The following is a 25,868-nucleotide window of genomic DNA, read 5'->3' on the forward strand; positions in this document are numbered from 1 at the left end:
TGAACTCCTCAGAACACACAAAATTGACTCGCATTTAGACCATAATATTCATTATATTGCTTAAAAATTGTTGCATATGAATCACATAACCCAAAATGCATAATAGTTTAGAAAGAAAATGAGAAAAAATGAGATACAATTATATGTGTATATTATATGCTTATATTTGTGGACATATATATAGCTATATATATATAGTTATATATATGTGCATGTATGTATGTATATATATGGACTGTATAAACTACAAAATCTAAAAGGGGAAAATTTCACTGGTTGTATTTTTCTTATCTGAACTGTATGTGCTAACTATGATTCCTATAATTATATTAACATAACTACTTTTATTACCAAGAAACTCATCTATTTGGTCTAAACATTTATGGAAATTTTTCCATAAATGGAATTCTAAAGATGATCTTAGGCTGAGCCCTCCACGGTACCACAGAAATTGGGTTCATCTGAGATGATGCCCACACAGAACATTAGTGTTCTGAGCCCAGGGGTCCTAGAAGAATTTTAAATGCAGAAATCAATACAAATCAATTCTGCAAGAATCTGTGCCCAAGTCCTTCTCATCTATCATTCTATAAACAAAACAGTACCTACCTCCGCAAAGAAAGGCTCAAAAAAAAAAAAAAAAAACCCTTTCTTTTCCCTTCTTAAGGAATCAGTTACAGTGGGGGAAAGCCTGATATGCAGTCACTAGCAAGAACAACATGGTAGGTAACTCAGGATTTACCACTTCAGCCTGCTGCGTTAGACTCTGGTTGATAACAATAAACATACTTTAATCACCTAGTAGTGCACTCATATCTCAAAATGAGCCTCTTGTGCTGTCATCAGCATAAGAGAGATTTGTCCTGTTCTTGTATTTTTGAAAATATCATATATATTTTAAGAATGCTCTCCAAATGAATTTGATAGCCCTTTAACAAGCTATTTGTGTGTGTGTGTGTGTGTGTGTGTGTGTGTGTGTGTCTATGCACACGCATGCATCATGGATTGAATCATTTGGTAGGGTGCTAGCATTCTGTGTGTTCTAGGTAAGCATGAATATTGAGCTATACTCACTAAAGCTAAAATTTAGACTTTAAAAAATCATGCTGGTTTGAATGATTAGAAAACCCTAAGTGTGGAACAACTGCAGGTTTACTTTTTTAGCTATGTTATGATACCTAAATGCAGATTAAATATTTCCAAGTGCAAATCTTGGGTTGTGATGTATGGAAATTATGAAAAAATACAAAGCAGATTTTGAAAATTTAGTATGAAAATTAACGAATGATAGGGCTAAATAATTCCAGCTAGATTATACATTGAAATGATAGTATAGCTATTCAGGTTAAAATATATTATAAATATAGGTTTGGCCTGAGGGATTGCTCAGTGATTAAGAGTACTTACTGCTTTTACAGAGGACCCAAGTTCCATTCCCAGTACTCACACCAGGTAACTCAGAACTGTCTGTAGCTACAAATCCTGGGGATATGACCCCCTTTTCTGGTCTCATGGGCACCTCCCTTTACAGTAAACACACAAATACAAATGAATGAAAAAGCAAATTAACAAACAATAGCTTGAACCTGTGTTTATTTTACTTAATGTTGCTGCACTATTATAAAAGTTAAATTATGTAGGTTGCTTACATGGTATCTCTGTTGAAAAATGTTACTGAAACCATAGGGCACATTCACAGATATATCTTATGCAAGACTGTAGAGGGGTTGTGATAGAAAGAGAATGGAATTAGAGGCACAGTGTAGGGGTGGGCAGCAACTAGACTATACATTTAAATAAAATAATGACATATTTGATCATTTCTGACTGTTGGTCAGATCAGGAGCTTGGGATCCCCGCATTGTCTTCTGGCTCAGGACCTGTCAGTTTTTATGTCTCATGGTAAGTCGCAAATATGCTGTGGCTTTAAATTTTATTTTAATTATTGATAGTTTTTTTTCAAAATATTATTGAATTTTCATCATCTTTCATCTTTCCACACGATGTGGGTTGAATTACAGAGACTATAGAAAGGATTTTATGAAAATAACCTTCAAAGCAAAAGATTCAGGAGAATTACGGGACAATAAAAGAATACTAAAGCCAGTTTCATATTTAGGGTGAAAATTTAATGAAGCAGTAATGCTGGATACTTTGGAACATAAAAGCTATTCCATATCCAAATGTTAGACAAACTGAATCCGTTGGACAATTTGGAACAAGCTGTCATACCATGCTTGTGATGGAAATACTATTTCCCTCATGTTGAATTACAGCAGACTTTCTCCTCGCAGCAGTAAAATGAAAGCTCACTGTAGAAGAATCAGAAACTACAGAAAGCTAAGTGGAGAAAATAATAATCACTGGTAACTGAACACTCAGGAATGGGGAACAGTATGTTCTTGCCTCCCTTTCATGGAAACTTAGTGAGATTTTAGGCAGAATTTGGTATGTTTTAAAAAACACTGCCTCACAAACACTGTTTATTTTGTATCAATCTGTTTTTTTATTCTTTGGTTTATATTCATTGCCCAAACTGAGGCTATCAGTCATAGAAACAATTTAATAAATGATGTCCTATTGGCTTGTATTATTCACACAGAGCTCCAAAGTGCCAAACTTAAACCAGAAAGTGTTTTATTCAATAGAAAACCTAGCTGAACATTTTGAGACACCATTAGGAAGATAAAGAGAGTGTGGATGAAAGGGGATCCATGAATTCTGCATCCTGAAGTGCCTATGCTTATTAGCACTTTCAGAAAAACTCAGTCAGGGCCACCTCATCAGGAGATTGATGAGGCCTCATTAGGTGAAGGCTTCAAGTGTTTTGAGAGTAATTCCTCACAGAAAACCCCATCACAGTCTAAAGTAGATGCTAGACAAACATGCCTACCTGCTAGCACTGCCCTTTGACTGGAGAGAGTTGTATTTTTTTTTCCTCTTTAAGAGGAAGGTGTGCACACAAGGGTAAAATCATCCTATGAATTTTCCACTCCTAGACCTGGAGATAAAAGGTAGGAGTCCGAAGCTGGCCGACTCTTGAGATGACGCAGCATGTGAAGTACCATCATTTTGAGAATCTTTCTGTTATTTCTGGTTTATACTGTAGCTGTCCTTGCTGTCAGTTTGGCATGAAATCATTTTCATATCCTTTAAAAGTAAGTGTGCATCTTGGAGTCAAGATAAACAAGGGCTCAGTGTAAGAAACTCTTATACTTTAACACCATTAGGCACCTAATACCAGGTGTCTATGTGACTGTACCCTTACTTAACTCCTACTTGATTTCTAGACTGGAGTGACTAGTTTGAGGATGAGGTTTATGCTACAGCTTTTTGAGATAATTTCTATGTCTAGACCATTGCTGAAAGTCCCTAGATTTCTTTAAAAGGTAAAGGTATCTTCAAGCTTCTGGAGCAAGAAAGGTGTACTGGTGGCAAAGCCTAACACTGAGGGACAAGCGGAGGTGCTGAGGAATTCCCAGCAGTGCTCTTGAACTACAATGCCTGAATCTTGATTTGGGGACGTGGCACTCATTTTAATTCTGAGCTCATTCCATCAAGCGTGTTAGTTCCCAGCACTTTGACAGTATCTCTCATCTTAGACTGTGCTAACCATCAACTACCAAGGAATCTGAAGTCCAAGTAACCCTGGCATTTTAGTGCACAGCATTGCAAACCACACGTTTAGCTACAGTATGTTCGGTTATAAATGATAAGCCAATACTTTCATTTGTTGACTCATACTTTAATTTACTTATTTTCTGTACCAGGCACTATGAGATATATGTATACTTATGAAAAAGAGATTTCTGACATCTTAGAGTCAGACATTGTTACATAAGGTCTTAATTCATACACAGTAATTAAGAAACTGGCAATGCTGCCATTCTAGTTATCATAATAATAAGAGTATCCAAAAATTCTTCCTCAAGTAGCATTTAGGGAATGCAGAATTCTGGATTCATCGTTAATACACTGTGAAAGTGAAGATGGACATGGATGCTTCCTACTCCTGGGGAGTTCTGTTTAGGGTTGTGACATGAAGACCAATAACAGTTGTTGTTTAGGAAAAGGACTATGGAGAAGCTTACAAATTTTAGTGGATCCTAAAGACTGTCATGATTAGTTCCATGTAAACATCTCAAGAAGTCTAGTGGTTCAAGTCTACAGTCACAGCTACTTTGAAGAATGAAGCAGGAGGATTACAAGTTTGAGGCCTGTTTCATTCTTCTACAGGTGGAGATCCAGTTTTGCCAGCACCATTTGTTGAAGATGCTGTCTTTCCTGCAGTGTGTGTTCTTGGCACCTTTGTCACATATCAGGTGGCTGAAATTGCATGTACTCAGGTTTGGATCTTCAGTGATGTTCCATTGATCCATGTGTCTATTTTTGTGCCAGTATAATGCTGTTTTATGACTATAGCTATGTAGTATACTTTGAGATCTGGTATAGTAATCCCTCTGTGTTGCTTTTTTGTGCTCAGGGTTGCTTTGTCTATCCAGGGTCTTTTGTGCCTCCATATGAATTTAAGGACAATTTTCTATCTGGGGTCTTTTGTGCTTCCATACAAATTTAAGGATAGTTTTCTCTAGTTGTGTGAAGTGTGTCATGGGGATGTTAATTGGCATTGCATTGAATCAATATACTGCTTTTGGTAGGATGGTCGTTTTCATAGTATTAATTCTTCCAATCCATGAGCATGGGAGCGCCTTCCATCTCCTGATGTCTTCCTCAATCTCTTTAACGATTTAAAGTTTTCATTGTAGAGATCTTTGGTGTCTTTGGTCAGATTTATTCATATATATATATATATATTTGCAGCAATTGTGAATGGGAGCATTTCCCTCTACTCTTACCACAGTTGGTTGTTACTGGTATACAGAAAGGCTACTGATTTTTATAGATTGATTTTATAACCTGCCACTGTAATGAAAGTGTTGATCAGTTGTAGAAGTTTTCTGGTGGAACTTTTGGGTTCTTTAGATATAGTATCATATCATCTGTAAAACATGATAGCTTGACCTCTTCTTTTCTAATCAGTACTCCTTTAATTTCCTTCTCCTGTCTTATTGCTCTAGCAAGATTTTCAAGCACTATGTTGAAAATTGTTGGAGTATGTTAGCTTGCTTTTTAGGACACAAGATGGCCCCCTACCCCAGGGAACCAACTACCCCTCCCGCACGTGGATGATCACATGATTTACAGGAATTCTAGTCCCGATCAGTAAAATGAAACTGTAAACCGAAACCTGTCTGCTCATGTATGACCTGATCATTGTACTCTCTCCTGAATGATTATTATACTCTCTTGAATGACTTAAAAGCCCTATATAAGCTCGCTATTCGCAGATCTGCATCTCTGAACCTGATCTCCTGTGTCTGAATGTGGCACCGCTGACACAGCCTCCTCACCAGCCCTGGGGTCCGGGATCAGGAGGGGTGGCCATGACCACCAAAGGTGGCCTGAATGCATGGCTGTAGAAAAGGAGTGGATATACTGGACATCCTTGCCTGGTTCCTGATTTTAATGGGAATGCCTCGAAGAGAAGTCTTGACCCATGCTGGGTAAAGACTCCCCAGTGTTCATACCCTCAGGTTTTTCATACACCTCAGCAACCCCTCAGTTATCTTGAAGCCTTTGAGGGGCAACTGACACTGACTCTAACCACTCCAACAGCTATCAAAATTCCTAAAAGCAAATCCTGAATCCATCACTCTCAAGTCCACCCTTGGCAGACAAAAGAAAAATGGTGATGAACCCAATAGAGGGATGCTTTCAGAAGCTCTCGTCAAGAAATTTCAATGGACTCTCATATGAATGTTTGAAATTTGCCCTCTTCTGGGTTTTTTTTTTCTATTTCCCTATAATGCTAATTACTCTTACCTCTACTCGTTCACATCTCCTATTCAACAGTCAAGGACTTTCTTTTCCCCCTACAGATAAGCTATGCAATTTGGGAGTCTTTTAGATAGACCTCCTGAAGGGGTACCCCAGTTGTCTCACTGTGCATCCTTGTTCAGCATGGAAAATGCCAGAGCAGTTCATCCTGATTCCCTAACTGCAAGTTGAGTCACCTCTTCAGAGGATGGTGTGGTAAGAATAGGAGGTAGGAATTGGCTAGGCAGTTAGGGTGAAAAGCCCCCAAAGAAAAGTAGCCAGTTTCTTATCTAAAAGTCAAAATGTCCTTAGGCCTCTTAGCAACATACTCTGTTCCAAAGGTGAAAAATGTCAAAAGTATTTGGGAGCTCTTATCTAATCCTTAAAAGATTTTAGTGTTATCTCTTCCGGGGTGGAGGGGGGGTGGTAGAGTAGCAAAAAGAAGGAGCACATGAAGTTTTCAGAAAAGTAATAGGGAGATATTGCAGGAGTTGGTTGGGAGGGAATGGGCATGGATTTGATCAAAACACCTTATATGCTTATATGCCTTTGTGAAATTCTCAATAAATCATTTAAAAAATCAAAAAAAAAATCAGATTGTCTTAGATAACAATTTCTATTTATTGGTAAAAATAGAGCTTGTGTTTAGAAGAAAAAGTCATGGGGTTGGAATCCTCTTATACGTCTGCTGTGCTAGACTGGAGTAGTAAAGTGGGTACAATTTGAGGAAGCTTTAATTAGATAATGAGAGTAAAAACTTCATATTTAGAAAGATGTCAGATCGCAGATATCACAAGACAAAGTATTTACCTAACATGGAAGAACACACAGCTTCTCTTCCAGTCAATACAAGGAAGAAAGTTGGGAAGAACAGTAATACCTATAAGTTAATAAGCTTCCAGTGGTAATTCAACTGTTTATCTCAGTGTTTATTTATGTGTTTATTTTTTTGTCTTTTTGAGACAGGGTCTCTCTGTAGCCCCAGCTGTCCTGGAACTCACTGTGTAGACCAGGCTGGCCTTGAACTCACAGAGATCCGCCTGCCTCTGCCTCCCAAGCACTGGGACTATAGGCATGCGCCACCACACCCGGCTCTCAGTGTTTATTTTTTATGTTCTAATAACTTATGTTTTTGAGTATATTAATTAACATGGCTATCACTTTTTAATATTCTCTCTAGATTAAATGACAATAGATTTTCACTCAACTTTTACTGAGTAAAATTTAAAAATTTCTTCCTGTCCACTATCTTTTCAAAACTAAATAAAACAATACAGAATATTGACTCTGAATAATCACCTCCCATTGAATCTGTAAACTGCTTTGGTTAGGGTGATTGTTTCACTATGTTGAATCTACCAATCCATGAGTAAGGGAGTCTTTCCATCCTGTGTCTTCTGCAATCTTCTTCAAAGGTTTAAAGTCTTCATTGAAGAGTTCTTTAATATCTTTGCTTAGGTTTATCCCTAGATATTGTTTGAGAATATTATGAATGGAAGTGTTTGCCTGAACTCTTTCTCTGATTACTTGTTATTTGTATATAGAAAGAGTACTGATTTTTTATACTGAGTTTATACCTTGCCACTTTAAAGTGTTGATCATTTCTAGAGGTTTTCTGATGGAATTTTTTGGATATTTTATGTATAATATCATGTGCACCTTAATAATGGATAATACTACTGACTGCTTCTCTCCAGCCCACTTAAGAGTCTTTACTGCTTTATTTTTGTCATAATGAGATCTTTAGTGTTCTGTAATTGGTCTTTATAATTTCCCTTCCCTGTCTGAGTGATCACAGTTCTATTTTAATTTTTACTACGCATTTTGTGCTGTGCTTTGGAAGTGCTTCCCTTAGTCTGGATCTTCTTGCTCTACACACATATAAAATCTAAAACTGAAAACATTTGTTTTTGCTATACCTCCAAATTGTATTCTTTATGTTTTAAAAAATAAACTTGTGCCGGGCGTGGTGGCGCTCACCTTTAATCCCAGCACTTGGGGGGCAGAGACAGGCAAATCTTTGTGAGTTCAAGGCCAGCCTGGTCTACATAGTGAGTTCTAGGACAGCTGGGGCTACAGGGAGACCCTGTCTAAAAAGACCAAAAATAAATAAAAATAAACTTGTACCCTTTCAATTCAACTTACTTGTGTTCCTTTATGTTCTATCTCCCTAAACAACCAGCCGCTGAAGAAGACAGTTAGGGAGGAGACCATCTTTCCATCCTTTACATAAAATCAAAGTCAACATGTTGAATGGCACTCTAGGCTTCTTCTTAGGATGCATTTATTTTTAATAATGTTTATACAAGAAAATTTTCTTTAAATAAGTTTGCATTATTGTCTTCTCTTTCTATGTCAATATTTAAAATATATTCTTTTATTGAAAGCATAACTTTCACACAAATTTTAAAATTTTATATTTGTTAAAGAGAATTCTCTTTAAAAATGTGTGTGTGTGTATGTGTGTGAGTGTGTGTGTGTGTGTGTCCCCATACATGCTCATAAACAATTGGTGTGGTGTGCGAGTGGAAGTCAAAGGCGAATCTGAAGAATTCACTTCTCTCCTCCCATCTGTGAGTCTTGGGGACCAAACTCAAGTAGTCCAGCTTCACATCAGGCACCTTCACCTACTGTGCCATCTCTAAAATAATTCTCTTGTTAAGAAAACATGTCTGTAGTTTTGTTCCACTTTTAATTCTATGGTTTGATTTTTTGGGGGGTGGTTGGCTTTGGTTTGGTTTGGTTTGGCTTCTTTGAGAAAGAGTTTCACTGTGAAGCCCCAACTAGGCTGGAATTCACTATGTAGACAGTTCCAGGCTGGTCTCTGTCTTATAGAGCTCCCCTGCCTCTGCCTCCTGAGTGCTGGGATTAAAGACATGTGCCACCATACCTGCCTTATTTCTAAGTTTTGAAATCTCATTTCTGGAAAAAAAAAAAACCCTCACTGTACTTATTGCTCTATTTTTTTCTTATGATGTAATGTAATTTTCCTTCTTTATATATTCTTTTTTTGGCCTTTTTGAGACAGGGTCTCCCTGTAGCAACAGCTGTCCTGGAACTCACTATGTAGACCAGGCTGGCCTTGAACTCACAGAGATGCTCCTGCGTCTGCCTCCCGAGTGCTGGGATAAAAGGCGTGCGCCACCACACCTGGCCTTCTTCGTATATTCTTTAACTTTACTTTGTTCTTTCCTATTTTTTTAGCATAAATATAATTATCAGTACATTTTTATACTGGTTTGATATGATTTGACAGTGACATTCTTAAAAGTATCACACATTAGTCATTTTTCACAACATATGGTAGGTAATATTTTCATTGTTTTTGAGTGTTACGAATTCAAAAATTGACTTTCAAATTTCATCTTTAGTTAATGAATTATTTACAAATAAGATTTTTAGTTTCCCAGTAGATGAAATACATTTAATTCTTTGTTGTTAAATTTTAATTGTATTGCCTATTGTGTGAATAATTATTATCTGTCTTGGCCTATTTATGACCTTCAGAAACATTTTATTTATTATTTTTATTTTATGTGCATGCATGTATTGCCTGCATGTATGTAAGTGCACCTGTGTTGTGCAATGCCCCCAGAGTAAAGAAGAAAATGTCAGGTCCCCTGGAAGTGGACAGGTACTAGCCACCACACAGGTGCTGGGATTCGAACCTGGGTCTTCTTCAAGAACAGCCAGTGCTCTTAACCACTAAGCCATCTCTCCAGGCCCCTATGTATGATTTTTATCACCATCAGATATGACTCTTCATTCTCATTCCCTGATTCTGGTTTGAATTCTCTTAGTCGCATTTCATCAATATAATACCTGCTTTCTTTTGGCTGAGTTTGACTGGATTTATAATTCATTTTCACAGTAAGCTTGTCAATGTTTTAGATTTGTTCTTTATACATAGTTTATAATTAGATTTTAAATTATCTCATCCAGCTGAACATGGTGGCACATATCTTTAATCCCAGCACAAGGGATCAGAGGCAGGTGGATCTCTATAAGATCAAAGTCATGCAGGTCTACACAGTGAGTTCCATGCCATCTAGGGCTATAGGAAAACCCTGGGTCAAATAAAATATCTAAAAAATCTAAGCTGATAATTTTCTGATTGATGTACTCATTTTATTGAGTTGGCTTTTTGTTTCTCTTTCCTTCATTTGTGCTACTTCTTACTTCTTATTTCCTTCTGCTAAGCTTTCTCCCTCTGAAAGTGTAAGTGCTATTCCGCTTTTGCCCTTAAGGAGTCATACTCCAATTAGGTAGCTGTTGATCACCCCCAAGATAAAAGTGCCACGACTGCATCTATGAAAATAGTTTGCTGCCCCAGTCATTGTTGTGGTTATTAGGCTTAACAGCTGGGTTGGATCATTGATTGATTTTCTTCCATAGCAGCTTGCATAATGTCATCTGATAGTATCATGAGAGCTGATCTTCAGGGAGGAGGCTTCCAAGTCAGTTCCAGCTCCATTGCTCTATTCCTGTGTCCAAAGTAAGTTTTATCTTCAGTAATAGGGTCTTACCTTCAAGTTCTAGGAGGCAATCAAGGACTGTAGCAGTACTCTGTGTTCTTTTGGAATCTCTTGGACTACCCTGACCAACAACTCGAAGGGAGGTTTCTCTTGTCTGGCACTGTGTTTCTTGTTATATAGCCTTCAGCAATACATGTGAACTCATGTACAGATATTGTATGTGTCTTTTTCAGAAGACTTTTTAATTGATACATTTCCTTCAGGTTTTTCATACCATCTATTATTCATCGCTCCTCTCTCTCTTCTTCTCTAACCCTCCCTCAGCCCTTCCCAGTAATGTACCCCCCAAATTCCCCATTTCACCCTTGATAATACCTGTCTCCTATTATTGCCCTTCTCTCGAGCTCCTTCTTCCATTTTAAACCCACAATTCCTCGTATAACCATTTCTCCTCCTTTCCCTTCCTTCTGTAAAGCCTGTTCAATGGGCAGGAACTCATGTGTGGTACTGTAAACATAGCCGATACAACATGGCTGGAGAAGTTATAGATCTTACAGAAAACCCTACTTCTGTCACATCCCTAAACAAACTTAATTTCTTACTGTATGCTTTTGAAAATACACTTTATTTATTATTTTTATTATATATGTATGAGTGGATTGCTTGCAAGTATGTAAGTGCACCCATGTCATGCAATGCCCACATAGTTCAGAAGAAGGTGACAGATTCCACTGGAACTGGAGTCACAGATGGTTCTTAGCCACCAGTGGGGGCTCTGTAAGAGCAGGTCCTCTGCAAGAGCAGCTAGTACTCTTAACCCCTGAGCCATCTCTCCACCCTCTCTTACCGTATGCTTAATATGGATACTTATATTTATAGGCAAGTCACCACTCATCAAAGAAGCTTCTTTTTGCAACAGATGGAGTTCCACAACTGGTCAAACACAGAGAATAAGTGTCTGTGAGATGTCCAGTCCTAAGTGATGCATCTACAATGAAATCTCTACACCCATGGCTCACATAACATAGTAAAGCAGGGTGTAGAGCAAATACTAACACATCTATCAACTCTCACCAGTGAAGCATCCTCACACAACAGAGGGTGATTTACACAGAAAGCCACAACTGGCCGAAATACAAAGACTAGGAGATGACAGAGTGTGTTTCCCTGACTAGAACTCCTCTATTAAATTGCACTCACTTGGGGTTCAGGGACCATTGCAGAAGAGGGGCAAAAAGATTATAATAATCAGAGGTTGTGCATAACTGGAAGGAAACAGAATTATCCAGTATTCTTGGTACCTGCTCATATGAACTTACAGCAATGGTGACAGCATGGTCAGGAGCCATGTATGCTCAAAGAAGACAAAAACGAGCGTAGAAGTGGAGAAATGGACAAGAAGCCCCAACCTCAGTCAAGGAACTATTGACGGCTGATCACTGATGGATGAGAAAGAGTTGGTCTTCTTTAAGAGAGTGATGCTGAATAAGACGACCAGGCTTCAGTGGATGAACTCATAGCAAGGGATGTCTGGGGACACCAATTTGACTCAATAGAACTTACCATACATGACAAAATGCATGAAATCTGGTGGGAAGGATGTAGGGGTGAAAGTAAGGGGGACTCTAAGTATGATTAAGATTCTTGTATGAAATGGACAAAAATTCAACAACATATATATTGAAACGAGTGACCCTCCAATGTCTCATGACAAAATAAAGATGTTTCATGTGTGCATGTAGGATAAAGGCTGTGTTTGAATCTTTATTTAAGTCATTATTCGCCTTGATGTTTAGCCTTCTAGTTTCATCATGCTTGTTTTACTTAAATGGTTTCTTGGAAGAACTCTGACCCCTCGTGGATTGACAGGAATGTAGTAGTGTACATATTAACAAGTCCTCCTCTGATTTTGTCTTTTTAGTAGAATACCGTTTACTATTATTGGAATAGATAACCTCTGGGAATCTCAGAGGTTACAAGCTAAGGAATTGATCTCGCTGATTTTTAACTTTATAATTATGCTATTATAAATTTACAGCTTTAGCTTCCTCTCTTAACACAAGTATTAAATATATAGTTCTTTACCGATACAAAACTTGTTATGTGTTCAGTGTTTAATATTATTAAGATCCGGTTGGTTTTTGCAGTTCAATGCCCTTTTCCCTCCTTTGTTACAGGAAAGCGCATGTAAAAGTGAATTCTGATAGTATCATTAGCAGAGAACAGTGTGTTTGAATGGCAAGGGTAGGATTTCTTACATTTTTTCTTGTGTTTTCCTGGGTATTTCTTGCTCATTTTTCAGAGTATTTTGTTTCTTTTCATGGATAGTCCTTCATATTTTCTAGGACCAGGAAGACAAATAAGCCAGATTTAGTTACAACAAGATATTTAGGACTATTCAAACAACTTTCATTAAAAATCTGTCTTATTGGATTTTTGTGTGTTTCATACAAAATATTTCAATCATCTTTATTACACCTCAGCCACCTGCACTCCTCCAGTTCCCCCACTGGATTTCATGCATTCTGTCATATATGGTAGGACCTTTCCAGTCAAGGTTGTGTACCCAGATGTCTCTCAGCACAAGTTTATCCACGAGAGTCTAGTCAGCCTATCTAGAGTCTCTCCTTAAAAGAAAATCTACTCTCCCTCACCCAGCAGTAAGAAGCTTTGAATAATTTTTCAGCTGAGATTGGAACCTCCTGCCCATTTCCCCAGTTCTATGCTAGGTTTTTGTCTAATTGAGTTTGTGTGGGTCTTGTACCTGATTACATCATTGCTATAAGTTTATTAGCCTCGAAGACTCTGTTTCCTTATGATTATGCACTAACCCTGCTGTTAAAATCTTTCTGTCCCCTGTTCTGCAAAGGTCTCTGAGCTGTGGATGGGTGAGGTTTAACATGGGCGTCCTACCCAGGGACATGAACACTGAAGTCTCTTATTCTCTACACTTTGGTCAGTGTGACCTTCTGTGTGCATCGGCCTGTATTTCACGAGGAAGCTTCTTTGCTGAGAGTTGAACGATTCTTTAGTATTCTCTTAACCCCCTGTTCTTCTATATTCCATGATCCTTAGGTATAGATGTTCCATGGTAGATGTGTCACTTAGGGCTGGGCATCTCTCAGACACTTATTCTCTGCGTTATACCAGTTGTGGGACTCTGTAATAGTCTCCATCTGTTGCAAAAAGAAGCTTCTTTAATGAGTGGTGGGTGGTACACTTGTAAATATAAGGATCGATATTTAGCATATAGGAAGAAATTTTATTTAAGTATATGACCAAGATAGCGTTTTCTCTCTCTAGGATCTATGACCTCTCCAGCAATGTGTATTTGGTTATATTTACAGTGCCATCCATGAGTTTCCTCCCACTGAGAGGGCTATAAGTCCAATTAAATTGATGTTGATTAACCCCTAGATAAAAATGTCACTACTGCACCAATAAGAGACAGTCATTGTGGTTATTAGGCTTTAAAGCTGGGGTTGGACCATTGAACTATTTTCCCCCTTAGAAGCCTTCATAATATCCTCCCAAATTATAGGAGCTAGTCTTCAGGGAGGTGGCTTTCAAGTCAGTTCCAGCTCCACTGTTTGAAGTCCAGTATGTCCTGTCTTCAAGAGGGTCTTATCTTCAAGTTCTGGGAGGTAATCAAGGACTGCAGCAGTAGCCTGTGTTATACTGGGAGTCTCTTAGACTACACTGGCCAACAACTCCAAGGGAGGTTTCCTCTGTCCGGCACTATGGACTTGTTATACAGCCTTCAGCTATACATATGTGCTCACATTCAGATGTTGTACGTGTATTTTTCAGTACGTTTCTGAGCTAATGCATTTCCCTCTGGTTTTTCATACCACCTAAACTTTATCTTTCCTCTCTCTCTCCGTCTCTAACCTCTCTCCTTCCTCCCCAGTTAATACACCCATTTTCCCCATTTGGTACAGCTGATAAAGTTCCAGGTTCACAAAAAGCTCATTCTTTTTATTTTAAAACTTTTCATTAGCATTACTTTATTTAAAAAATAACATGAACTTTTTATAAAGCTCTTTAGAAGATAACTCCAGTCCCAGAGGATCCGACAGCCTCTTCTGACCTCTGTGGGCACTGCACAAGATGGATGCGCTTACCTACATGCAGGCAATCCACACATACACATAAAATAAAAATAATAAATAAAATTTTTAAAAATACGTAGGAGAAATTTTTATAAGTCAAAGAATTTGGAAAGGGAGTGAATGGCAGACTCATAGCAACAGTGATAAAATTTATATTATTACTGACATTGAATAGCACAGTTTTGTAACTATTCAAATATTTAATTTTTGTAATATTCAAAAATTACAGTAGACATATAAAATTGGAAATTTACATTTTAAAATACAATTACATATTTTTAATTTGTGAATTATATCAGTTTAGTTATTACAGTCCTTTTGTGACTTCCCAGACAGTTATTTTTACGTTAGAACTTCAATCAGGCGTTTTACATTTGCTGTAGGGCACAGATGAAGGCATACTGGGTCGTAACGGAGAGATAATGGGAAACCTCCTGGAGCCTGGGAATGGGAGGTGCCCAACATCAAGGCCTGATTGCCCAGGACCATAGGTGTAGTCAAGAGCACAGCTGGTCCTCAATGGAGGTGGGAAGTGTGTTCTAGAAAATCAGTTCTCCCAAGATCAGAATCTGCAAATGACAGAAACGTCCCTTGACCCCAGCATAAGCCCAACATAGAGGCAAAACCATTGCCATGTACAACCTGGGACCTGGGCAAACTGGGACCTCAGGGAAAAAGCCTGTGGGGAGTGAGGTCATTCAGAGAAGATGGAAACTGCTGCCCCAAATGGGGAGGTCCTCCATCCTCCAGTCTGCTCCACCATTAGCCTACCACCAGAGGAATGTGAAACCATGGCTCAAGGTTGGGGACCACAGCTCCAGGGAACATTATCTAAAATCCCTTGCACCTTAGAATTCTGTCCAGGGAACTATGTTTTAAACTCTACAAATGTAAGTGTGAAAATCAGCATGAAATCAGTAGAAGTGTGTGCATAAGTTTATGACTCAAAACATCATCTGTGAATGTGTGTGTGTGTGTGTGCCTATTCATTTTTAAGCATCTGCAGTTGAACAGAATTGATGAAACAAGCTGGAAAGATTACTCAGAGATTAAGAGCATTTGCTTCTCTATCTAGCAGAGAACTTAGGTTCTGTTCCTAGCACCCATGTGTAACTCAGTAACAAGATAGCTAAAGCCCCCTTTCTGGTTTTCATGGGCACCAGGCACAGACATGGTGCATATACATACATGCAAGGACTCACGCATGCACATAAAATTAAAAGAACCCTCACTTGGGAGGCAGAGTCAGGCGGATCTCTGTGCGATGGAGGTCAACCTGGTTATAGAGCAAGTTCTGGGTGACCTGTGGCTACAGAGAGATCCTATGTTAAAGATTAATTAATTAATTAATTAATTAATAAGAGACAGAGCTTCCCTGTAGCCCCAGCTGGCCTGGAATTCACTATGTAAACCAGGCTGGCCTTGAGCTCACAGAGATCCATCTGCCTCTCTCTTAACCTATCAGACACTAAAAGAAGGAGAGATGCACTTCACTAAAGGATTGGTAGATTAGAGAGGAGACAACAGACAGCAGAACAAAGAAGGAAACAAGAACCATTACAGAGCTTGGCTGTTAGGTGATCGTTTTATATCTGTAACATATCATGGTGTACATCTTAAATATGCAGATGTTAAAATAAAATAATAATTACACTAAAGCAAAGTCACCCCCCAAAATTCTATTTTCAATGTGTATATTTTTCAATAATTAAAAATAAAGCAATGTAATGATAATAATGCCATGAGTCAGAGTAATACATCCAGTAAGATTTGAGGATAGATGAACCCCAGCTAAATCACTGAGAAGTAGTAGATATCCTACAATACTCTTGGGAGATGGATTACCATAAATTTCAAGTGAATTAGTCAAGTATATCAATGTCTAGATTGCTTCAAGATCATCCCCATCACTCAACACAATGTGGTAAGCAAGCACTCAAGGTTCTCCAGTGTGGGGCAGATTTACAAACACCTCCACATACTACTGAGTCAGGATACCCTTTATTTATTTCCTACTAATAAAATGTGATTATTTTTTGAAACAAGCTTCCAGAAAAAAGTAAACAAAATAGAGAGGAAAGTTCATTAGTATCAGAGTGAAGTACGTCCATGTTTTATTTCAGGTTTTTATAATTTTCATTAATCTATCATAGCTATACATCTGTGGCCACCAATGCTAATCAGATGGTTTTAATAAGCACAGGTCATTCAGAAGTGAGTTCTTCTTAGTGTTGCATCCTTGAATTAGAGATTTTGATTCCTTAATCCTGAGGAGATGATAGTGCTATTACTTACAAGGTTGGCAGGAGAATTCAGTTAGATTTTATATAAATAGAGATTATATAGAGAGATTTTTATATATAACACATATAGATAAACAGATGATCAGTAATTAAGATAATATGAATATAAAAAGTACTGAGTGAAAGAAATTAATAGAACAAAAAATTTGTAGTCTGGGCAGATGGGTCTGTGGATAAAGCGCTCAGAAGGTGGAGAAAGGCGGTCCTGGGAGCAAACTTGCTAACAGACTAGTCATATCATCAAATACTGGATGTGACTGAGAAACCTTTCCTCTAAAGAACTTCAGTGTGATCCAGGAAGATTTCTGACATCAACCTCTGGCTTACAAATACACACACATACACACAGAGACACCCACACACATGCTCCCACACAAAGGAAAATTTGTACACATATACATGCACACCACACACACACACATGAGAAAGAGGACAATGAATATCCACCTTGATTTTAAGAAACAGCTTTATAAGAAGATGTTTGGATTACTTGGGACTAGTATTTTGGACTTTATTTTGTACATATGTGTGTGTGTTTATGATATCATGATAAAGATTAAGTATCACACATTATTTAGGAAATCATCCACACTGAACTTGATGGTAGGCATGGTAACAGAAATAAAAAATATACAAATAAAATTTAGATTTATAAAGATGAAATTTGTCCTAATTACAACCATTCATGAGAGTGACTAACAATGCATTTTTATTTCGACACAGCATATTGTTTTCTGTGTGTATTGCAACATACCAGTTTGCTTTCTGTACAACTCAGGATAAATCATTTCCCTCTCAGTCCATCCAGAGTCTCAGTATATCAGGAAGGATATCACTGGAGAAACCCTAAGTTCCTTTCCAGTTTTAAAATGGTATGATCTTATGACCATGCAAGAACTCAAGTCCCAGTTTGCAACTCTGAGTCCACATTTGAAGGATCTCCTGTCTGAGTTTTCGTATTTGATTTCTGGAACTCCAAATCTTTTCTTTCATCTTCCTTTTCTACCATCCCCACTAATTCTTCAAGTTTCTTCTCCAAATATTTCTTCAATGTCCTTCGGGTTGCATTCATTTTCCTCCGATGTGAGACACAAAAATGGAATCTAGTCAAGAAAGAAGGTAATCCCAACATCACTGTCAGTGTCTGTGCTCTTAATAACGTTTTCTTCTTCCAGGATTATCCTTCTTGTCCTTATGTTCTGACTCATACTATCAAGCTTCCATCTATCCTTTCCCCCTTTTGCACTGGCAATATTTTTAAGCAAAGGAATTCTTGGAGTGTGGAAAACTCACAATAACACAGCACTTGCCAGTATTACAGCTTCTGTCATCAATATCAGAAAAAGCACAATCTCTCGATTCTCAGCTTTCTTTGGATTCTCCTCTGGAAGGAGGGAATGGAACAAATAAAATGGGTTTGGGGGAAGAGAAATAGTAGCTAGGTAACTATATTCAGAATAGTCTCAAGTTCAAATGGTTTGGTTACTCCACGCTTCGTCAATGCTTTTGGGTCCATCTTTTGTGCTATTGTTTGATTAACCATAGCATGTAAAAATCATTTCTCCATGGGGAGTTTGCCATCCAGATTTACTCACTTCACACCCACTTAAATTAGCCTAGTGTTGAGATGTTCATACTGGTACACATTTTGCTCAACATTTTAGCTCTGATTTTTGTTAACACCATGAGCTGCGTAGAAGGTATACAGCCAATCAATGAGGCCCACCCCACCCCCAGTTCCTGATCCTTGGCCCTTTACGTTGCCACACCACAGTCTTTGTCACCTTTACAATAGTCTCCTCTGAAGCACCCAGTAGTCATACGAAGACAGGTCCAACAATCAAGGACAGGACCTTCAATCGTAACTGATGAAGAAAAATATGATCATAAGAGAGACACAGCGAAGGGAAGTGCCTTCACTCTTAAGTATAGATTAGACCTCAGGCATCCTCAGTGCTCCTCAGCTACATTTCTCTGAATTCTTCCCCATGTAATCAGAATCATTAAGTGTTAAAGTCTGTAAGTTTTTTGGTTCTTTGTGGAAAAAGTAGAGAAATGACACCATAGCTCATATTAGAACAATGGCTTGGGAAGTACACTTTGGGACGTCTTAAGGACCCTCTAAATCTGTGGGGCATACAGGATGTCATAAGCTGATTTTGTCATCAGATACTGTTGGTAAACATATTGGAAATACAGGTCAAGGAACTGGGTTCTCGGTGTAACGGGGAGAGACAGATAAAATACAGAGCAGAGGAGATGGGAAAATGTGGGCTGAAACCTCGAGGCATCCCGTGCACTGTACTCGCTGCAGTCTTCTGAACAAGCTGAAAGAGAATCAGAAAGTTCCAATGATCTTACAGTCAATTTAGCATTTACCTAATTTATTCCCAACGTACTCCCCTCCCTTTCCACTTCCTGCTCTGCCTCCGTCCATTCTGAACAACCTGGACCTCATTCTTCATCTCACCCCTCATTTCCTGTCCTGTGACACAATTTCAGTGTTGGTAGGTAGAAATATTTCATTACCAACTTCAGAGAAGCTCTTTATTGTTTCTTTCAATTTGGATTCCAGGTTTCCTCGGACCTCAAGAAGCTTGCCTTGAATGATAAAGACTCCTAAAAAGAAACGGAGGGTTACCGGAAATGAGGGCGCCCATTTCAGGATTCAATTTTACTTATGTGGCCTCGTTCTCCCTGGATAAATTTCCTCAGATCTGCTTAGCACATACAAAGTTTTGACGGCGAAGCATCGTACCTGTCCATGTTTCATTGCCCAGTCTGTGAAGTTCATCCTTCAGACACATTCTCAACTCGACAACCTTTGGAACAGCTATATAGGAAAGAGAGAGGTACACGTGGGGTGTGAACACATCTGCCGAAGGGTAGTGTGTGGACCCAGCTGTTCTCTTCCATGTCTCCCTCCCCGCTTTAACCTCCCAAACACTCAGGGAGTCAGGCCTCCCTCACCCAACAACCGAAGCGTCGTATCCTCGTGAGAGACCTTGAAGCTTAAGTGGGTTATCTCCTTAAATTGCCTTTCAAGCAGCTGAGTTCTCCCAGGAACTTCTACAGGTATCAGATGTCCCAACAATGTCCTAACATCCTCTATGAATTTGGGGTCACACTCCAAACAGCTTCTGACCTCATGGAAGGCTGCCAGAGACAGAGGCAAAAGGAAAAATACCAATAGGTCACCCATTTCCACAACCTTCTCCCAAACACAGCTTGTCCCAGCAACTAGTTCACTTCATTCCTTTTCCTGCAGAATTCCAGGGGTGAGAGCTTTGTTTGGGATTTTTGAATACACGTTTTCCTCCTTTTCCATCCCAGTTTTAGAGAATCTCATTTCCCTAAGGTTCTTCAGTCGTTTTCTGACTTTTGTTCTTTATGCCACAGAGACGGAACTGCTGACTGGGGAGCCGTTACCGGAAGTTGGGTGTAGAACAAAGAGCGAGAAGCCTTGATGTCATACAGCAGAGTTCTGTGCTGGGAGACAGACGCCTAGAGAGCGTTCCCTTCGCTCTCTGCCTGCGCCACATGTGTCTTCAGGAGAGTTCCATGCCCTCCTGCCCACCGGAGTATCGCATCAACAGAAATGGGTATAGAAGATATCTCATAAACTTTAGAATTTAAACCATATTTGACTTTTAGAAGTAGAAAAATGCCAAGAACATTGAATGGCTCAGGGTCCTTTCTTATTGGTGGCAGTGTTATTTTGATTTAAGAAATGGACGTTTATGTAATTGTTAATAATTTTTATATAATTGATAAGCTGCAAAAAATTCTGAGTATAATTGTGCATATTTCTTTCAAGCAGTGCTTTAAACATTTTATGTCATTCTTAGTGGATCTGGAGCTGCGAGCTAAGACTAGGCGTTGAGGAACACACAGTGATAAGTGGGAATCCAATGGCATTCAGGATGCTTTGCGGATACAGCCTGGAGTGCCTACGCTGTAGGTTGTCACATATAAGAACATAACCACAGCTGTCATGGTCTGCCCTCTTGGGCCACTATCATAAAAGGTAGTTAAGTAAGCTTGATCTTCCTTCAGTTATGAGATCTTTGAATATGAGTGTTCTTAGTTGTTTGAAGGAATTAAGGTTGTTTTCAGACATTTAAGATACTTGGTTACCTGTTTCCTAATATACTGCTTATGTGACTGTTACCTCATAGAAGTATGGGAATGGCTGGAAATAGAATTTAGAGTTATGATATAGTGTAGTCAAGGAATGGGGCATTGTGAGAATAGTTGAAAGAACTATCATGAATTATACCATGTGTGTGAACAGATAATTGTGCTAGGCCTACAGACAAATAACCATAAGTCCTCATGACACAGAAATGCTTTGAAAGACTTACCATTTCCATTTGAAGATAAGAAACTGAGGTTTAAAGGTAAAAAAAATCATTACTGGTGGTATAATTTACTAGTTATGAAGTCAGGGTTCAAACTCAATGTCCATTTGACTCCAACTTTTTTACACTCCACTGTCTCTCAATAACCACTTTGTGGGATAATTCAGAAAACAATTTCCTTGAATTTGACAATTCAGGAGCTAGAAGTCAGTTGAAAATTTTTATTAATGTATGGCATTTCAAAAATTGGCATTTTATCTCTCTGCTCTGATTTTATATTCTTTTGACTATTATATTTTTATATTCTTTTATCTCTATGCTCTGATTTTATATTCTTTAAAACATCTTCCAAAGAATTTTCACATGAAGTGGTCTGAAATTGAGGGAGCTAATGGAATTACTTAACTGATTGCTAGAAGGCAAAGTTGGGAACTAAAGATGTTAAGAATTTTGTTACCATGGGCCACATGGGAACAAGCTGTTCTTAAAGAGAGATCGATGTTCAGAGAATTTTTCAGTCTGTAACATTCATTTTTACTTTTGGACAGTTGAAGGTGTGTCTACCACATTACTGGGTAATTCAGTCTTCTTCTGTTACATTTTATCTTCACCTGGACCAGGTGGCCAAGCTAAATTTTTATTTTGTTTTACCCTTCCAAATTAACTTTCAATCCAGATTTTTGGGATGAGAAAAAAAATTATTTTCTCTTTATATAGTTCAGAAAGATTGGCAAAAGGCAAGCCACTTTCTAACAAGATACGGAAGACTTGTATTGACAGGAACTTGTTAACCTGATAACAGTGGAGGAAAAGCCTACTCTCATGGAGTAAATGCACTATTACACACATGGAGAAGACAGTTCTGACCAAGCCTAGGGGAATTTCTTATTAAGAAACTAGATAAGGAGTTGAGAAACTAAAATCAGTGAATATATAGTGATGAGGGAGAACCCAGTAATATTCAGCAATCCTTAGGGGAGACACTCTGAACATGCTGATGATAGTCTTTTAGCATATACTGAAAGAATTAAAATGTCTTCAGATAGTGCTTAGCATTTCACAACCATAAAACATTTAAACATTTGGAATCAAGAGCTGTCTGGAAATTGATTAATAATATAATGATTACATTGCTTGACTGAAATAGTGATAACACTTGTGTCTGGGAAGCTGGATTGATTATGTTGATACTGGTTTGGACTGTCATGACAGGAAAATGATTTATAGTCTGCAGAATATTTTAGAGCAGCTAAGCTGAACTTTTTGTTTGCTTAAAGCAATATAGCACATACAAACTAATATATGTATCTATGCTTTACCAAACCTCTCTTTAATTATTTGTGATTCTTATATGGATATTGATAGGCAGCAATTTATGTACTGTAACATTAGTGGAATTCTCAAATCATGGATTAGATTCTGTTGCTTTGTGGCATTTCACCCTATGCAACGTTTTTTAAGTTGAAGAACAAGTTATATAAAGAACATATGGCTCTTTATAGAAATTGAATATAATGAAAAATCTGAAACCCAGATCCTCTCTGGTCAATTATCTACTTCAAATGGAACCTAATGCATTGTTCCTAATCTCTACACTTATGGGATATCTTAAAAGTTTGATATATAACACAGATCACTTTTGTGACCAGATGTGGTTAACCACATTCTTGATTACAGTATGGAATTAGAATCATTACTTGATATTATATCATGTTATAAACTATCTTTCTAGGCAATATTGTAATTATAATGTGAACATTGAAACAAGTACTGTATTCAGAGAGTTCACAGGTAAAATAAAATTAAGATTTTCTATATAGCTCCTCATTGAAACACTTATGTTGTCACATAAGAAAAGTTTTTAAGATTGGGTAGCCTGCCAGACTTAGAAGGAGTGGATCTGTCATCTCCACGCCCAAAATGGACTAAAATAAATATAGATCTCATTAAGATAGTGGGAAGAGATGACAGGAAATAAATAATAGAAGTTTTCTGTAGGTTAGGATTCTAGAAGAACACTATGCTAGATAGACTACAGAAAGAAAACAGTGAAGAAACATGAGCTGCTGTTCTGCTTCCTTTGGGGCTAAGAAGATGCCAGGGCCCCACATGTGGAGATCTCTGTATGAGGTTAAGTGTGAGCATAAACAGGATTGGCTAGTAAGAGGTGCTCCTGGGGCATGTGAGGCAGTTCCCAGATGCTGTGCTGTTCTGGGAAGATGTGCAAGTGAATTCAGGAACTAACTTGGAAATTTGCTAGTGATTACTTGAGGCTTAAGAGAAAGATACCTTGTGTGAATATTGGAGAACAGAACACCAGACTGAGAAAGAAAGTGGGGCTTGCAGGAAGTCCTAGGGCCTTGATGAAGCCAAATCATCAGGAAAGACCATGATCCTGGCAGAGCTAAACAAGCAGGTCAAAAGGCCATACCCCTCCTAGCAAATAGCAAAGGAATGATTAAAGATGAGATGGTATCAACTTTATTTCTAAAGGTACAGATTGTCAAAAGACAGAACAAAGATCATTATTATGTATGTATTGTTGTGAAATGAATAAAACACCAGGAACAATTCTACCATCCTGTTTAGTGAATGGGTGTCAAGAATGTTTAACTCCTCTTTTGATAGAGAGAGATAGTACGCATAATGACTACAACCACAACCACTTTAGCGTTCTTTAGTGGATGGATTGAATCTGTCTTTATACTCATTACAGGACTAAAGCATTATGGGCTTCTTTCAATCATATATCAAAGAGATCTAGCATCCTAGAGTGTCTTCAAGCTATTGGCTTCTTATGAATCATGCTAGAAGCAGTTGGCATGAAACAATGTCTCATGCCACTTGGACAAATACCACTGCTAGTGGGAGACTCTTCTCCCTCCTCTACACACTACTACACAGAGCTGTGAGATGACATGATCACCCTACTCCTAGATCTTACATTGGAAAAAGAAGGGTAAAAGCATTATGAAAGAATGATTCCTTCAAAGAAACATTAGTCAAAGAACACCTTAAATTATTTGGTGAGATCGATCTTATCAGACTGTGTTAATAGCCTTCATTTTCTCCCCTGTGAGATGAGAAGTGATGTGTTCTGAGAAAACTGAGATGATGTAGAGATAAGCTGTGTTCCCTTTGTGTATCTTTGTAAGATAAATGTGTGACTCCGCATCTTAAGCAGATTCTTAATTTTCAAGACTGCATTACTTTGTTTTACAAAATATGAGCTTGATGTTTCGAGAAACTAAGAAACTTATAGGAGGTAACATACTTTTTGAAGGAAAATTTGAGAATGGAGGTTAAATTTGTCTACTTTCAAATCCATGTTCTTTCCAAAGACCAAGATGTTTCCTGAACAAATTTAATGCTAGGTACTGTGAACATGCCTCAAATTAACAGGAACAGGGACTGTCAAGAAAATTGCATTGTGATATGTAAAAATGCACTTTGTTCTCACTTCCCCTGATTTTTTAGTTAAATGGAGTCTAATAATCATGACTTTTAAAAATGGTTTTCTTGTTCTCCCTCACAACTGAAAGACTCAGGGAGCATCGTAGATGAGGGGGTGAAGTGAGGGAGCTGGAGACGAGAAAGGATGCTGTGGAATGCTACCTTCTGGAAATGTTACCTTACTTGACTGTTGGACTCATGAACTCAGAACAGCTTTGGCTATCTGTACAAGACCTGCAAAAGATCAAGTCACTTAGAAATTACAGAATGGATGGGGAGGGTCTCATGAGGTCTCACCCCTAGCTGTCTGTGACTGCTGGGAGAAGAAAGGATCCTCTTTCCTTGGACTATGGCTACTTCTATGTCACCCATGGCCAAATGGATGGCCCCACACCTATGCACATATGGGTCATACAAATTGGATGCTCCAGAGGAGGGAAATCATACCTGACACCATAAACTTCGCTAAGAACACCTGGATAGGGAAGTCATATACCAGTACTACAGGAGGACTTATTACTCTTGTTTTGCTAAACGGACATAGCATCAGACTGCCTTCCAAATATATGTCCTTCTACCAGTAAATTAGTGTGTCTCTCACCTCTTGTCAGTGAAGGGTTTTACTGCAGTAGATAGTGATTACCACAAGAGACTCAGAACCAGTCAAATTGCAGAGAGTGAATGACTATATGTTACTCAACCACAAATGAGATTTATCACCCCCTTCCCCTAAGGCTCAGAGAACATTGTTGAAGAGGGACCAGAAAGATTGCAAGAGCCAGAAGTTAGGGAGGGCTGCTGCAAAACAGTGTCTTCTACATATTACTAAGCAATTGCACTCATGAACTCACAGCCACTGTGGCTACCTACACAAGATCTGAACAAGATCAAGTCAATCAACATTGCAGCATGGCTAGGGAGGGGGCCCTTAAGCCACACTCTTAGATGACCGCTATTGGCAGTTGATCATTGCTGGCGGAGGAACAGTATGTTTTCTTCAAGGATGTGGTCTCTGATAGATTCCCCATATTCCAGTGAAAGGCCCTATACCTATGCACATACAGGGGCTCTAATTGGACTCAGTGGGTTATAAAGACAAAAGGAAGAGGATATAAAATTGCGAGGGGGATGTAACGGGTAAGTTGGAGGAAGAACAAGGTGTGTATCATCAGAATACATTGTATACATGTATGAAATTTTCAAGAAATAAAGCACTTTAAAAAAATGAAGAAATAAGCTGAATATGTTATGATGAATCAAGGATGTTTCAGTTCAGGAAACATTATA

At 38.4% G+C, this 25,868-nt stretch overlaps 1 protein-coding gene across 1 annotated transcript; it reads right to left on the reverse strand.

The window, feature by feature from the left end:
• Positions 1–17,665: 17,665 nt before the first annotated feature.
• Positions 17,666–19,969, reverse strand: Izumo3 (IZUMO family member 3). The gene is made up of 7 exons (XM_008828947.1): positions 19,738–19,969; positions 19,526–19,600; positions 19,297–19,386; positions 19,077–19,094; positions 18,552–18,632; positions 18,061–18,151; positions 17,666–17,870 (listed from the first exon to the last, which is right to left on the reverse strand). The coding sequence occupies exons 1-7, from the start codon at positions 19,967–19,969 to the stop codon at positions 17,666–17,668; spliced, it is 792 nt and encodes a 263-aa protein (XP_008827169.1).
• Between the last annotated feature and the right edge of the window lie 5,899 nt (positions 19,970–25,868).

The sequence above is a fragment of the Nannospalax galili genome, unplaced genomic scaffold, assembly GCF_000622305.1.
Source record: "Nannospalax galili isolate Female #2095 unplaced genomic scaffold, S.galili_v1.0 scaffold52, whole genome shotgun sequence".
NCBI lineage: Eukaryota > Metazoa > Chordata > Mammalia > Rodentia > Spalacidae > Nannospalax > Nannospalax galili.